The 16,200-nt window shown below is 46.5% G+C and overlaps 1 protein-coding gene across 7 annotated transcripts in view; it reads left to right on the top strand.

The window, feature by feature from the left end:
• FRMD4A (FERM domain containing 4A) overlaps positions 1–16,200 on the top strand; it is a 357,683-nt gene that overhangs the window by 319,276 nt on the left and 22,207 nt on the right. For all 7 annotated transcript variants that reach the window (XM_039730872.1, XM_039730873.1, XM_039730877.1 and 4 more), the window contains 2 exons: positions 3,571–3,709; positions 9,372–9,513. In XM_039730872.1, the coding sequence (XP_039586806.1) occupies positions 3,571–3,709; positions 9,372–9,513 (281 nt within the window). The remainder of the gene's footprint in view (positions 1–3,570; positions 3,710–9,371; positions 9,514–16,200) is intronic.

The following is a 16,200-nucleotide window of genomic DNA, read 5'->3' as shown; positions in this document are numbered from 1 at the left end:
CAGAGGTTTACCACCAGCAGCCTGGATGAAAGCCCATCAGTCTTTTTGGCACAGGAGCCTTTTTTTTCTTACTTTGGAATCCTAATGTGAGAGTTGAAGGGACTGTGCTGCATCCCATCAGTGCGTTCAGCACCCCTGGTGTGTTTGCATTACTGGATGGTTACTGCACACAGTGAGTGCATGGCTCTGAAAGTTGTTCTGACTAAAAGCAATGTCTCGTTTGCACTGTAAGTATGATACCACTGATGGAAACTATCTCTCTGCCCAGATTTATTTGATGTGTTGCTGGTAGTATGTGTTGCAGTGATCAGTCAGCTGTGATCCAGTTTCACCTGTTTCCCATGCCTGTGTATTAATATATATGCTTTTATTAGGTAGAGGAATTTTGCATGCAGTTTCTGTCATTATTTACCCTGATATGAGCACAGCCACACCAGTACAACGGTGCCTGTCTGCATAGGTGCATTTGTGAAAACAAACGCTGAGTAAAGCAGCTCATGTCGTTGTGCAGCTCCAGGTCAGCAGAACCTCTAAGCATCTGCTTAATATTAAGCATGTAAATAGTCACATGAAATCTAGCAGAGCGAATTCCCAAAGTCGAGAATACACTGGGAGTTATTCCAGCAGCAGGAGCTGGGGGTGGTGCACTCCTTCCCCCACCAAGGCTCAGAAACACATGCTGGGAGCGACCAGCAGCCAGGAGCCCGTAAATGCCCTGAGTTCCGCCTGTTTCCTGAAGGAGCAGTTGCAAGAAAAAGAAAGGAAATAGCTCTGGGACCTTAAAATCATAGTGACATTTGCATTTGATGTCTTGCATGAAATGTGACCACACAGAGCAGCCTCTTCTCTCTCATTTGTATTTAGATTATAGGAATTAGACACAGAAGAGCTTCCGTTCTTTATTCCATTGCTCTGTTTCTCTGACTCAACACCAGAAGGACAAAGCCCTCTCTCGGGTTGTCAGCCTGTTACTTTCTTGGTACAAAGGAATTAATTTGGTTGGATTTTGTATAATTTTGATTGGTTTTTGTGTCCAGAGCGGCACCATCCAGGTGGAACTGGTACTCAGGCTGTAATGCAGCATAGCACGTTGCAGCGGTGGGAAGACAGCTCTGGTTGTAGTCTCCCAGCCATGTGGGATGGACTCCTGTGAGGAATTGTTCAGCGTGTGGAGGCGGAGGAGTAGCCAACGCAGTGCTCTCTCCACATTCCTGTCCTCCCAGCCAAACCAGAGCCTGAGTCAGCAAAGCCACAGTCAGGAGAGCGAGCACAGCTCCGTGGTTGTGGCCAGGGCTGGGCAGCACAATGTATGTTTTAAGCCCTGCCTCTGCCCATGGCTTCCTGTCCCCAACAAGCCATTTAACCTCCTTTCACTGCAGTTACTTATCCCATAAAGGAGGAAAATGATACCTTTTAGGGGCTGTCAACAGGATTAATTCCACAGCACGTATAGCATGCATGGAGGGAAGTCGTGGAAAAAACACCCATGATCCATATCTCTCAGGTCTTCAAACACGGCTGTGAAAAGCAAGTCCACAGCACTGACCAACAGTCTGCAGATTGTTCTAATGGAGTCTGCTGTTTTGATGGGAAACATGTACAGCTTCCAAAAAGGAAAAAAAAAAAATTTAAATCACTGCTTTTACAGTGAAAAGATGAATGATCTGCAGAATATGTTTCTAAGAATTCAAGAGTTTGAACTGAACAGGATGACACCAGAATTAAGGCTTCAGCCCATGTTTGAGTGCCTTAATTTCCTTAGAGCTTTATGTGCCAGTGTGCTGCAGTGGTTTGTGTCCTTAGACTAATATAAAACATCCAGAGTTGGACCCACTCTCCAGTCTCACCTTCAAGAACACCTCCCAGCACAGCCTTCATTCCCTGTCCAGTGACAGAAATGAGGCAGCCCAGCACCATCAGCTGCTGTCCTGTTGCATCCATGGAGACTTTTCTCACAAGAACAATACTGGTAATAGGACAAGGTCTCTAGCCCCATTCACAGGGAAAGGACTCAGCACAGGGTGACTGAAACATGAGAGCCCAGTTGTCTCAGACCTTGTTTGCATTGGCCACGGCTGCTCTCTCAGAAATTTCACTCTGATTTGTAGCTCCATAATTTGACTTTAACACATTTTGAAGCACTGAAAAAGCCCTGATGCAATGGCTGTCAGCCCTCTCCCAGACTGAACATTGCCAGTAATTCTCATTTTGCTGCAGTTCTGGTTTTCTTTCATTCTTGGCTCTATCACAACTTTCTTCAACTGTTCACCTCTCCATGTTCACCTCCAACTTTGGACAAGGCAGTAGCCCACAAGCACCAGAAGAGAGGTGGCCAGTGCAAATACAGGTGCAGGATTTGAGGACTTGTGAGTGCTGGTAGAGTTGACTCCCCCTTACATGGCACAGTAGAGGTGCTGGGCTGTTCTGCAGTGTCACCTCCACCTGCATGGCTCAGAGTCCCTGCTGACTGTGGACTCTGGCACCCCTCTGTAGCACACCCCGGGCTGTCTCTTGCACTTGTCCCTCTTCACCATCCATGTCCCTAAAAGTGTCACATTTCTGAGTGAGCCTCTGTACTCATGTCACATCATTTCCACACATAATCCTACTCTACCACAACACCCATCTTGACAGAATGGAGAGGAGGCCCTCATTTATTTGGGGCTCTGTAGGTGAGTGGTGTGGTTTATTCCAGCCAGAACTCCATCCCTGCAGTGGGACGAGTTCCACAGTTCAGGCTGAGAGCCTGGATCTGCACTCTGCTGGTGTCAGGGGCTCTGCTGGTGGGGTTGCTTTTGAGGGATGGGGAGGAATAATCAATCACATTTGTACAGCTGTGTAAGCATGGGGAAACCTAACCTGTGTTTTTTTGCTAATGTTTGAGAACAATTGGGAGTCCCAGGGAGGAAATATTTAGCTCTTATTTTTCCTGTTTTTAAATTCACTCAGCTAATCACCGAGTCCCATTCTTCTCTCCAGGGCACTAGGCAGCCCCCTCCGAGCCTCACAACTCCCTGCCCCCATACCATGTGGCAAATCCTGCTACATCTGTTTACAAGTGGGGAAATCAAGGTTCATTAAAAGTTCCTCACACACTCCCTAAAGCAGCCTTTGATCCTGTGGATCTTCAGTTGTTACCTGGATCCTAATATTTGGGAGCCACTGTCCAAAGCCAGAGGCAGTGGAGAGTGTGTGGACCTGGGCTCAGATGTCTCTGCATGTGATGAGACACAGAGGATTAATGAAGGCTTTGGCCTTGGTGGCTCACCTGGGATATGCAACAAGTCAGCATCAACCAAACCCAGGGATACAGTCTGAGCTGGGCCAACTGGATGATCTTTACTGTTAGTCCTCTGGAGATTGCTATCTTGAGGAGATATTTGAAGTAAATGCTCTCCCAGCTCAATTAGATATTTATTGCTGGTTTCTAAGCTTTTTTTTTCCCATTAACACAAGGGTTTACACAGTAAAGACAGCAGCTTTTACTATGAGATCTGTGACAGGTTCTGCCACAGAACGCAATCTGGTGAAACCTTTGTGTAACCCAGTTCATCCTTTTCTCCTCTCCAGGGCATCTGTGACCAGGAGGACTTTTGGGCATAGTGGCATTGCCGTGCATACGTGGTACGCCTGTCCAGCATTAATAAAGTCTATCTGGGCTATGGCCATTAGTCAACATCAGTTCTACCTGGACAGGAAGCAAAGCAAGGTAAGCATGAGAAGTGCCAGTTGTAGTGGGTGAGTCTTTCTCAGTCCCCATAGTCCCAACCACATCAAGTCCAGATGGTGGCTTCTTTTCTGCCCTCCCTTTCTGTTCATGATCAAAAAAAATGGCAAATCGACTGAAGATATTTTCTAGTCTTGACCAGATTGAGAAAATGTGTATTCCAATTCATGCCTATGGGAGTAAGGACTAAGGGAAGATTGTATTGAACTGTGGCCAAATTGAAGGAGCCAAAGTTGGCAAGCAGATGGGGTCAACATCCCTGTCTGGATGGCTTCCACGTCTTCCACGTCTGTCATAAAGTTAGAGCAGCTTCCAATAACTGGGTTCAAAGTAGCTTCACAACCTACAACTGTCTCTGGATTCTTCTTGCTGTGCCTTGATTTTTACTATTGTATTTTCCTGGAAAGGAGGGGTAGGGATATTATTTTAACAGGGGGCAGGAGGCTTGGCAGCCTGGCTGTACAAGGAGTTGTCGCAAACTTGTGCTGCACAAAGGGCCACGCAACACAAAAGAAACCACCTTGAAACCAGAGGACTATGTGTTCTTCCTCTTAATTCTTTTCATCAGTCATTTTAGGCATACCCAGAACAGCAGGAGATTGCTTTGATCACTTTGAGATTACTTTGATACAGAGAAAAGACTTCTCAGGCAGACTTCCCTGCCATATGAACATGCTGGTGTAAAGCTTCACAGAGAAGACAGTGTCTGTACTGAGTGGGTGCCTGCATTGGTCCTCATCTCTGGTGAAATGTCAGAATGTGCAGGTGATGATCCTCCAAATGCCTGAAACAATCTTAACATCTTGCTTGTTGAAAGCACTGTGTATGTTTTCAGGCTGGGGGTGCATCATTCCTTGCTCAGGCCCTGGCCCTATCAGGTCCCTTCACGAGCCCCTTCAGCCCACTAAACTGGCAGAAAAATAATTCTTTTTTTTCTGCTTTTCCTTAGTGCATTATCTTTTCTGCCAGTTAAATGAATCAAGTTGGCTGTCTGGAATTATGTGGAGGGCCATGAGTGTGCTGGTAGTCCCACTCGTTCTAAGCCCTTCTGACATTGCTTTCCCCATCATGAGCTCTGTGACTTTATTTTAGAGGGGGTAGGGCTTTTGAATGCCTTGAGCATGGTTGCAGTCACTTTGGCTGTGTCTCATCTAATGCAAAAATCCGTGTTTCACCGTAGTTGTATCTGTATTGAATTTAGGGATGTAGCCCTGCCTACATGACAGCTGTAATATGGACAAAATTGCTTATTCACTGATACCAAGGGAAGCTTTCCTGTCCCCCTTCTCTGCTCAGGACCATCAGGGCAGTGCACAGTTCTCTCTGTCAACTCAGGGATAAATTTCAAGCAAATAGAAGTTTATTTTTTTTTACTTTTAGCAAGATGGATTTGCTGATCTAGCTGCAAGGTATTTAGGTCACAAGCAACCAACAAACAAAAGGAGATTCCCTCCTCCTCCCATTTCTTTGGTAAGAAACTGGGTCTCTGAAACACCCAGGACTTCCCTTCAGTGACTCCTTTTGTTGTTGGCAGATTGTGTTTCAGTTTTATCTCCCCTCTCTCACACTCCTACAGGCAGCACCACCCACCAGCCCTCGTTTGTCAACCTGTCACGTCTGTGACCATGTCAGCATGCTTTGTCACAATAATCCCAGTGGTCATGCTGAGGCTTTGAAGTTGAGGCATACAAATATTTTTGTCCCTTTCTCTTAAGGGAACCGGTATTTTCATCTGTTGTCCTCGTCTTTGACGTGACACTGTCAATATTGATAGATCCATCAATTTTAATTGATCTGTTCATCCTGCTGGTCACTTCAAGGACGCAGTGCTCATATGAGCTTCACTTTGGGAAACTAGTAAATCATACCCCAGAGTGGGCTGATGTGAAATGTCTTTGGTTCAGCTCTCAGGGGCCTAGACAAACATTTATTGAGTTTCAGGTCGCATGGGTTTGCAGCCCCTTAAATCTCAGGCCCCACTTCAATTGAATCCTCAACTTCAAAGCAAAACTTAGCTATTCCTTCCTTTCATGTCCAAACTTGGCATTTCATATCATTTTGACAAAAGAAAGAAAAATAAAAACAAACTTAGAGGAAAAAGCCTGCTGGAGCTCACTGTACAGCTGAGCCTTTGCTCCAGTGATGTAGATTAGATGGTGGGAGATGTGACATAGTGATAAAGAAAGCTTGAACTCTGCTCCTCACATAACTGGGCACCAGTTCGATCTGGACCAACAGCTCCACTGGAAAGAAAACCCTTCACTTGATTTTAAAAAGAAATAAAATCCGCTTTGCCTGGATTCTGACCCTTTTGCAAGTGAGGTCCCAGCCTTGCTCCGTGCTGGACTCCTGCCAGCTTCCCAGCGTCTCACTCCCTGCTGATCTGTCTCTCTCTCCCCGCAATCGAAGCGTAACGTGGACACTGAAAAGATCCCCAGCTTCCCAAGTGAGCTTGTCAGCATGCAGAACTCCTGTCAGCTTCCCTTTTTTTTCAGGAGACAGATGCAGCAGGACTTGAAGGCATGTCTTTGCTCTGTTGACTGCACTGAGTCAATCAAGCACTTGGCCTTGAGAAGTCCCATTTTGTGGGAATATTCAACACCACGTTCCTCCAAGTGCAAGGCTTTTTTGGCTGAATGAACTGGTAGAAAATAGACCAATGGTTTCAAAAAAGCACCTCCAGCAAAGCCCCATCACTACAGCAAGAGGGATAGATTCATCCCTTGTGTCCATCTTCTTCCTCATTTCACTTATGGGTTTTTCTTCACCCTCTGACCCTGTCAGAACAGCACTGGGGATCAGTTTGGCCCCATGCTTTGAAATGACTCATGAATGAGCCAGTCTTCCTCCATGTAAATGAGACTTGGCAGGTCTGCGCTAAGTGCTTTCAAATTTCTGAGCCTGGAGGGACTGTGGGGCTTGGGGGAGCACTAATGGGGTGTAACCCAGCTTTGCAGTGCTGTGCTGCAGCACACAGCCTGCACGGGCCAGAGCTGGCTGCTGCTCAGTGGCCTGTGTGAAATGAGCTGTTGCTCTGATTCCTGCTGCTGCTGAGAGCCTGTCCAATGCACGAGACCACCCGATGGTGATTGGCATTGCTGTAGGCAGCAGGGGCTGAGCAGCAAGGAAAATAAGGAAAACTAACCCACTTCCTTTCAGGAGATGTTTCATCTGCACTGTTCAGTGCAGGGCACCATTAGCACAACTGTGGTTGGATCTAAAACCTTCTATGGTTTCAGCAGGTTTGAATTGTACCCTCTGCAGAGGTAGCTCACTCTGCCCTGCTAATCTTGTCTGCTGGTTTGTTCTTCTTCTCTCTTTGGTCCAGGGATGCCAGGCTTTGGTCTTATATCACTTTTTCATTTGCCCTATGTACACTTCCAGCCACTGCTGGCTTGGCCAGACCACAGCAGCACTCAGCAATCACAATGCCTTCACTCAGCACTTTGGTTGGTGCCCAGTCAGACAGGTAGGGCCAGAGTGTGCCCTAATTTGCATTCTGAAAATGAGTGGAAATAAACTACAGGGATGCATCTGTCTATGCAGACTTGGGGTTTGTGCCTTTCTGAGGCATCCACTGCCAGGACTCAGTGTGTTGGGTCAGGCAGACGCTGGGTTTGATCAATGTAGCTGTTCCTGGGGTTATACAAAGTACACACAACCCTACAGATACATAGGGTTATACAGCATGTACACTCCTGCAAGGGATTTATCAGCAGGACAAAGGAAGTTGGAAGGCTTGTTACCTCCAAAGGTCTGACATTGCAGCAAGCCAGCAGTTCATGCTTAGGCTTCTAATCAAGGCTTCAGTAGAAGGAAATCTCATTAGATAAAAACAGTGATTTTCCTCTTCACCTGGAACTAACCTTCCAGAACTATTTGAAGATGTTTCACAGGCCTTCTTTCTAACCAGAAACATCTGATCCAAGAAGCTAAAGAGTGCTGTCCTTCTCCTGGGGCTGATCTTAGGGAGGAACTGCCAGATATGAGAAGTATCTAACTGGTTACAACATTAGTTGAAGAGGGCCAGTACTGGTTGACTGATCTGCTCTGATATCTTGTCAGGTAGTTCAGCCACTGCACTCAAGCACTGCAATGTGTGCAAACAAGTGAGAACACATGCCCTGTTATTGGGGTTGTTGTGAGGCATTTGGGTACCTCAGAATGGCAGTGATGGAGCCTGTAAATACCCAAGAATATTAAATTATGATAATACTTCTGAGGGTGTTTTCAGTGTAAGGCTTTCCCAGTGCTATCTTCATTTTCAGTCTTAAATTAATCTTAGAAATACAGTGTACTAAGGGGAGACATTTTCCTGCCCTTATTATTTCACTGGTATGCAAACAGAGGTGGGGATCACTAAGAAATTAACCTTAAGTGTCTTACCCAAAGCCCCACAGTACATCAGTAACAGAACTAAGGAGCTCAGTGATGAACACTCAGCCATCAATTCAGGTTTATTTCTTGTTGGAATGGTTTCTTCTTCCTGAGGATGTGTAGTAACACTGAAGATCCCATCATGACAAGCATTCCTTGTTGCCCTGTTGCATGTTACTTGCAGTGGGAACAGATCACACCCTGTTATGTGGACATCAATCAGCTTTGATTTGTTAGCACAGTAAGGATGTGCCCATCTCCTGAGCTGTATGGCAGGGCTGAGTCTCTTCTGGCCTTGAGAACGTGCAGAGGTGAATGCTCAAGTGATCTTGAGCTGGGGCTTCACCCCCTTTTGGATAAAACTCTTCTTGCAGTTGGAGAGTCTTGGCAAAATGTGCCAACAGCTTTCTGTCTTCTAGGAAATTAAAATTGCAAGTCAGTGGCCCTGCAAGGACAGAATAATTGAAGCTCAGAAGCACAGGACTTGTAAGATTTGAGCAATGGGCTGAGATGACTGTTGGGGGTCCATTTCAGCTGAAATATTCTATTATACTCTATTACTCTATTTTATTGTATTCTATTGGTTTACATACTGTGCATTATTTACTTTCTTGTAATTACAAATTGCAACAATCTTGTTGACATTTGGTGAGGAACAATGGCCATGCCCTAATGTGGCCAGTTACTGAGCTGGGCTGGCTGTTGTTTCCTCAGGAGTAATGTTAATGCTTTGCAGAGGTCCCTCACAGTAGGGGCATTGCATGCAGCTTGTTAGTCTGGACAATAACCTGAATGTGTTTTCCTGTCAGTATTCTCTTCCAGCTTCTCATGACAGCCCATTTAAGGCATGTCCCCAATGTGTCTTGTTCCAAAGCTTATTGATGATTTGTGAAGGCCCCTTTTGGCTTCCTTTAGATGCTAGAGATGGTGTTTAGCCTTTGAGCTTTTCAGCAGGTTATTATGATGGTATTTCTGAAAGTTTCTTATTGTATGTGGTAAAACAGTGACTGCATACATCCTTTGTTTAAGAGAGAAAAATGTGCATGGCAAAACAGAGAAAAACCCAAACAGGAAGCAGTGCCAGAATTGTACCCACTTAAGAATGTAAAAAGTCCAGCAGTGAATACTGTGCCAGATTGCTTCTATTCTTGTAAAATAATCCAAGTTTGCTGTGGAGGCCTGTTTCCTGCCACAGCAAAAGGTCTTTTTCTTTCTGTGAGCTTTCAAAAGGCGTTAAATCATTACTAACTCCTCTGTCTACCTCCAGTCCAAGATTCATGCTGCAAGAAGCCTGAGTGAGATTGCAATTGACCTGACTGAAACTGGAACCCTCAAGACCTCAAAGCTGGCCAACATGGGGAGTAAAGGCAAAATTATCAGTGGAAGCAGCGGGAGTCTTCTGTCATCAGGTAGGTCCTTTGTCCTGTAACTGGAGGGAGTGTGGTGGGAAGGGCCATGGCCATGGTATCATGGGGAGCAGCCAGAAGCTGCAGTGCAGAAATGAAAGTCACTTCCCTTTAGCTTTTCTGTCTGTCCAGGTGGCAGTCTATCTCTCAGCACGTTGCTCCACAAACAGCACAGGCAGCAGCCTGCCCCTCTCTCTTCACCACCATTCATTTCCTCCTTGACTCCAGGATGTCATCTCTCAATTTCCAGCTGAAACCTGGTCTCCACAATTTCTACCCTAATATCCCTTGGTATCCAGCTTATCCTAAGGCAGATGGGTTTGTGAAGGAGTGCCCAGCCAGCAGTGAGGAAGCAGTCACCCAGTGCAGTTCACAAGGGAAACTGAGGCTGGGAGGTGGTGAAGTTCCCCAGCATTGCTGAAACAGGGTGCCTTCTTCACTGAGTGCACATCTGCTTTGCCTCTCTGTTGCTGGGATTTGGCTGCTGCCCCAGCTTCAACAGAACTGTTCCCTAGCACTCTACCAAACTAGTGCCAGGGTCCTGAAGGTTTCTCCTTGTGGTTTAAAGCACTTCCCTATGTGAGGAAGATGTGAGAGAAACCCAAGGAAAGGTGATACAGAGGAAAGCTAGAGCAGGAGGAGAGAAGGACTGGAGAAGGCAGGTCAGGAGGTTGTGACTCTTTGATACTTTTCTGTCAGACTGAACCAGGCAAGCTGTATGTAAAACAGTGAGAAATGTCACTGCAGGCTTAAAGCAGCAGGTGATATTTAGCAAAGAGCTTGAAGCTGCTTAGATGAGCTTTCCAGGAGGGCAAGGTTTCTAGTATCACCATAATTAACAGTTTCAGACAATTAAATACCTTCTGTTAAGCATCACATCCATTTATCAAAACCAAATGTGTTGAGATGTGTAACAGCAGAGAATAACCTTCTCAGGCTTGGACAAAGGAAGAACCTATCTAACAATGCAAATGCTTTAAAACTGAACCCACACTGATGTAGAAGATTAGCTCTGCATCACTGTATCCCTCATGTCTCTTAAAACCCTGCTTGGAAAATGTTCAGCAAGGGGTTAAAATGTGCAGTGCTTCCAGAGCTGCTTGCTGTGCAATTCCTTGCCTTGCCTGCAAACAGAGTTGCCTTTCTGCTCCTGAGCTCTTCCTGACAAAGTATACAATCCACTGTCTGTGCCTCCCATCGCTTGGGGAGTTGCAGTAGCTCAGCAGCTCCCAGATTGGTGTCGTGTTGTTGGAAGTCTTTGTTTGTTTGGCATTTTTTCCAGCTCTCCTGCTGGAAAGTAAATAAAGTTAAGTACCCCAAGAAAGCTCTTAAGGTCTTTCCAAGATCTCAGCCTCCTGGGCACCATTCCTAAGTTTGTGAGAGCTATTTGGTAGTAATCCTGTTTCCATGTTCAAACATGGACTTTTTGTGTTCCTGGAAAAAAAAAACCACTGGGGTCTGCTTCTGCTCTTACACCTGGAGAGAGCAGTAGCCTTGTGAAAGCCAGCAAAAAATCAGGCCCAGAAAAGCTGGTGTAGGCCCAGCATCTATCAGGGTTAAGTGTATGGAAATTCCAAACTGGGAGCTGCCCATGCTTTTATTTCTGAACTTCTGTGCTCCCTGCACCTTTCTGGCTGAGCACAGGATTTATAGACTCATCAGAATTGCACTAGTGACTAGACCCACCCAGAGTTCATTGACCAGGTGAGTCATTTCTTCAGTCCTGGGGAGGTGGATCTGCCTACCTGGCTGCCTTCACAGGACTGTGTGAACCTCTCTTTCTGTCAGGGTGCTGCTGGTGGGCCAGGCAAGCACAGCTGCCTCTGTGTTCCTTTCTTCAGAGCTGCCTGTTACATCCTGCCAGCTCTGAGGACAGGGCTCTCCCCAAAATGTTGAGGAGAGCTGCAGAGTTTGCTGCTGCTGTGTGCCTTCCAGCAGCTACAAGAAAGTGTTGAGAGAAGATGTCTGGCATAGGTCAGGTACCAGGGAATTGGAAACGCTGGATTGCTTCCACACTCAGACCCCTCTGCTCCAAGATCCCCCTCCCTCGAGCCTTGCTGGTGGAGGTGGCCCATCCCTGTCCCACTGCATGGGAGGGGGCATTCAGTGTCTGTCCCACTGGGCACAGTCACTGGCTCTGTCCCAGGCTTTGTGTTTCCTCCCATTGTGCCAAAGATTATCGGCACACAACCACAACAATGATGGGTTATCGCAGTACAGCCTGCACACTGGAGAGAATAAGTGTAAATGATTAAGTGGCCACAGTAGAGTTCCAGGCTATAAATATCTCAAGTGACTTGAAATCACAAGGTCAGGACTGAATCTCTGTTTGCCCCCACTTCCCTATTATTCTCAGTCATTTTTTTCCTGAAAATTATTGTAGTCATTTCCTCCCACCATCTCACTCCTCCTCACTGGGGGGGCTGTCAGAGCCATGAGGAGCATGCCAAAACTGGCATGTCTCCCCTGGGCTTGCAGCAAGTCTGCAAGGAAAAGTTTGTTGTTGCTTCCAGCTGTCACACTGTCTGGAGAAGATCCTGCTGTGCAATACAAGGCAGTCGCTGCCCCACATCACTTACAGTCTCAAGAGACAGCAGAGGGGAGATGGAGTCTTGCACTGGGAAGTGGCTTCCTCACGATCACAGAAATTCAAGACCAAAGCCTCAGCTCCTCCATTTTTCCCACGCTCTTGATCTCAGGCTGTCCAGTACAGATTTGTAATTTTGATGCCAAAATCCATTTCTGACAAGCTGACTCTAACTTTTGTCCTCATTTTGGATCTGAAAGGGCCTCCCTAGGACAGTGGGCTGCTGTGATTTAGCTCAGGGATCTTCTACTCAAGACCTGTGGGCCATCCCTGGACATACGGGGAGAGATTTGCCTGTGAGTGAAACCTCTGCTTTCACACAGGCAGGAACCTAATGAAAGCCACAGAACAAAACCAGCTTGGTTCTAAGGTGGATTTTTCCTTCACAGTCTGTGCCATAAGAGCTCTGCAGGTCTCCAAGCTAGTGAGGAGCCTTGTGTTCTCTGGGTTATGGTTGGGCTGAACCCCAGAGTACCTTCTTCATCTCTGTGGGCAGAGGAGATACCCCAGAGGAGCATCTCTGCTTTAGCTCTGCAGGCACATTCAAGGAGCCTCCAGCCTGAGCCCCATTCCTTCTGCAGCAGTGGAGGTTCCTGTTCAGGGGCCTGTTCACATTTGCAAACACCACAGGAGAGTCCAGCCAGGCAGTTCCCAGCCCTGCCTCTGCATCCAGCAGGGCTGTGTCCCAGCTGGGCTGCCCTGGCGGGTGCTGGGGTGGACAAGCAGCACCCGCGTGGCCCGCGAGTGAGTGTGGGGCTGGTGAGGACGAGGATATCTGAGCACATCCTGTGTGGAGGAGCTCCAGCTGAGCTCCCTCACTGCAGAGGAAATCCATGTGTTGGGCAGAGACCAGAGATAGGGGCTGTCTGGGGCTGCTGCTTGTTGTGAGCTGACATCCTGGTGCAGTGAGTCAGTCCGGGCTCTGGCGCGGAGCGAGCGTGGGGGAAACTTCCCTCCCTGCTCAGGGGACCTGCCACAGGGACCTCAGCCAAATGCCAGCGAGCTGGAGCCAGCAGCCGGATGTAGTGTGAAGGGTTTGCCATATTTAGATGTGTTTTTCCTGGAGCAGGAGGCTTGGAGAATGAGAAAGAGAAGAGATGCCTGGGTGTTTTTGCCTTGCTGCTGCTGCTCAGCCACCTTGTGGCATCTCCTCTCCTCTCCCCTCACAGTTGGTGTCACCAAGACTTGGCTCTCTCTGCTCTTCAGAATCCCCTCTGTCCTCCCTGCTTGCTTTCATCCTTCTCATTCATTCCTTTTCCAAGCTGATTCTACTCTGCTACAATAGATAGAGGAAAGAGGGACAGCCAACGAGTCACTGGTATGACTCTTCTCTCCAGAGTGGTGTCTGCTCTCACCCCTTTGGCAGGCTTTAAAGCAAAGCTTGTCTTGGACCCCAGCAGACCTGTACCTGCATAATACTTGACCAGGTCCTTCAGGGGTGTGACCCATGTGCTGCATGTCCCCTTCAACATCACCAAGACTGTCCTGACCTCACCCGTATGGAAGTGAGCAGAACCCAGCCTGTTAGCATTGGTGAATTCAGCCATTAATTCTGCTGGAGAAGGAGTTGGACAGGGAGGACCATGTTCCCCTTGCATTCCTCAGCTCATGTTCTCCTGAATGTCAGTGGATGAAGAAATCACCCAGAGAGGCTATGTGGTTATCAGAAGATGAGTGCTGCTTCCACAGATTAGTAGGGCATTAAGTGGACATTTAGGTCACCAAGGCCTGTATGCTGAGAAAGAAAGAGCACATATACATAAAACAAACACCAAGTTCAGCAGGTTCCTGGTGCCCACCAGACAGAAGGCTTTGTGCCTGCTACCTGGTGTATTTTCACAACCCTTTTTGATTTAGGGACATCAGATGGTTCTGCAGAAGCGTTTGTTAAAATGCAGAGTTTGGTAAATCCTTGCACTGCAAATGGGAAGGAGGCTGAAAAGTAATTTTCACCAAAAGGTTCAAATGCCATACAGGAAAATTACATGTTTCAGCAACATTTCTCCCATTTACTGTATTAGGAATTAAGCCTAATTGTGGGAGATAAAACCTGAGAAAGCCTCCCAGTCAACCATTTCTGTTGCAGCAGGAGCCTCTTGTGTTAGGACTGATCTCTCAGGACTGATTTTTCTCTGTTGGTGATCTCCTTTGGAAGGCACTGGGCAGCCATGACTCAGTGACCATATCTAATAAGGCTGATTTAAGGTAGTAGCTGCTTGATTGATTTGTGCTGGTCTTTGTTTATTTCTTGGTTGTTTTCATGGTATTTTGATTTGTCATGACATTTTTGGGTCAATTGCCACTGGGTTTAGAAGTGGATCTCTGATCACAGCCTTATTCAAGGTAGGATTGATAGATATTTATAAATAAAATGCCTCTAATGGAATCCATAGGCACCCAGCAATACAAAGCATTGTTCTCTGCTCATTTACAGTCATCTCATACAGTGGTGGTTCTCTTGACTGATCAAGTTTCCAGTTCCTTTTCACCCATGAGAACAAGCAGAGAATCCAGCCAATAAAAATCTAATAATACACTGCAAAATAATTCAGCTTTTAAATAAAAATTCAAAACCAAACATTAGTGCCAGTGAAGGAATTAGTTTGTTTGCAGCACTAATCCCATTGCTTCACTCAGAATGTGACAGTGTGCTTCCAGGTCCCCTCCAGTTCCTTTGTTTTGTGGGAGCAGTGAAAAAGATGGCAAAATGGGCATTCAGTGGACAACTGGACAGTGCACCAGTTGTGTCAGGGTTGAGACCAGCATGGTTCTCACACAGGGAAAGCTCAGCTAGAGCAGATGCTGTGAAGTGTCTGGGCTTGATTTGGGTCCCTATCAGCTCAGCCAGAAGCCTTTTGTTTCCTTCTTGTGGGCGTACCCCAGATCAGCACAGGGGTCTGGCCAGGCTGTTCATGTGCTTGTAAATGTTTCTGTGTAGCTGCTGTGGCAACCCACACAGCAAAAAGGAATAGCTTTTAAAAATAAATCTCAGGCTGCAGTGGAGGTATGGAGCAGACAGAGGAAGGAAAGGGGAAGAGCAGTTGAAAGGAAAACGTGGGTCATTAAAGTTGTCATAAAAGAAAAAAAGAAAAAGGTTCAAAACATCTGCTGGAATCATGAGCAGCTTTTTACCAGGACTCGGCAGTTTGTTGACAAGTCCATGAAGAAATTCAGCAGCTCAGTTTTGCTAGTAACTGCTCACCGGGGTTACTTTTAAGAATTACTAAGTGCTGGAGAGGAGTTTCCCTGCCAGTGCAAATACAGGGCTCCTCTAGAAGGTCCCATCAAGTTCTTCCAGCACAGACGTGTCTGCAGAGTTGGGTTTTGTTGCTTTACGAGGGCAAACACAAATAAAACAAGGATGACTACAGCAATTACACAAATATCTTACTGTGAGGTTCTCCTCCTTTGTCTGATAATGCTCAGCCTGGCTGACCTTTGGGGAGATCTCTTCCACCATCCCCACTTCAGGACAGCCCAGTAAAAGGTGTAAGGAGGCAGAGTGGTGTTTCATTGAATAAATGCCAGCTATCTTTGTTCATGAAAACTGCAGAAAATACTGGTGGAAAAGATCTGTGAGATTCTCTGCTCCCCCTGAGCCAATGCAGAACTGTTTTGTGGCAATTTTTGCTTCAATCCCCTTTCAATTTAGCTTTAATGGTCTGCTGGAATAGTAGCAATGAAAGATGAAGCTGAAAGCACAAATTTCACTGTTTTGCTGCCAAAATAAAGACTAGTTCCCAGATTCCTTCCAAAGCTCTGTGAAATAACAGCTTTTTCAACCTCCTTGGGCTGAGTGTTTTCATTGAATACTTGGAGACCTCTCTAACCCCCATCTGATGACAGGTGCACAGAAAATTCCATGTAGCATCCTGTTGTATCTGACTCCTGCAGATAATAAAGGCTTGCTCTGTGCCATTGCTCAGGAGGGGCAGGGAACAGGTCGTTTCTGTAAAAAAAAAATGTTTCTATTGATATACCAGCAGCAAAAGGAGGGATAAGGAGAATATCCATCCTTTATTGTGTGTGGGGGAAACATAGTGAAAAGGATGATGTTACTTCATGAAGAAGTTCCCCTGAAGAGCTGAAATTTCAAATGTTGT

This window comes from Passer montanus, unplaced genomic scaffold, assembly GCF_014805655.1.
Source record: "Passer montanus isolate IOZ18808 unplaced genomic scaffold, ASM1480565v1 scaffold74, whole genome shotgun sequence".
Taxonomy (NCBI): Eukaryota; Metazoa; Chordata; class Aves; order Passeriformes; family Passeridae; genus Passer; species Passer montanus.
The sequence above is the reverse complement of the archived record's forward strand: the minus strand, read 5'-3'. Positions and strand labels throughout refer to the sequence as shown.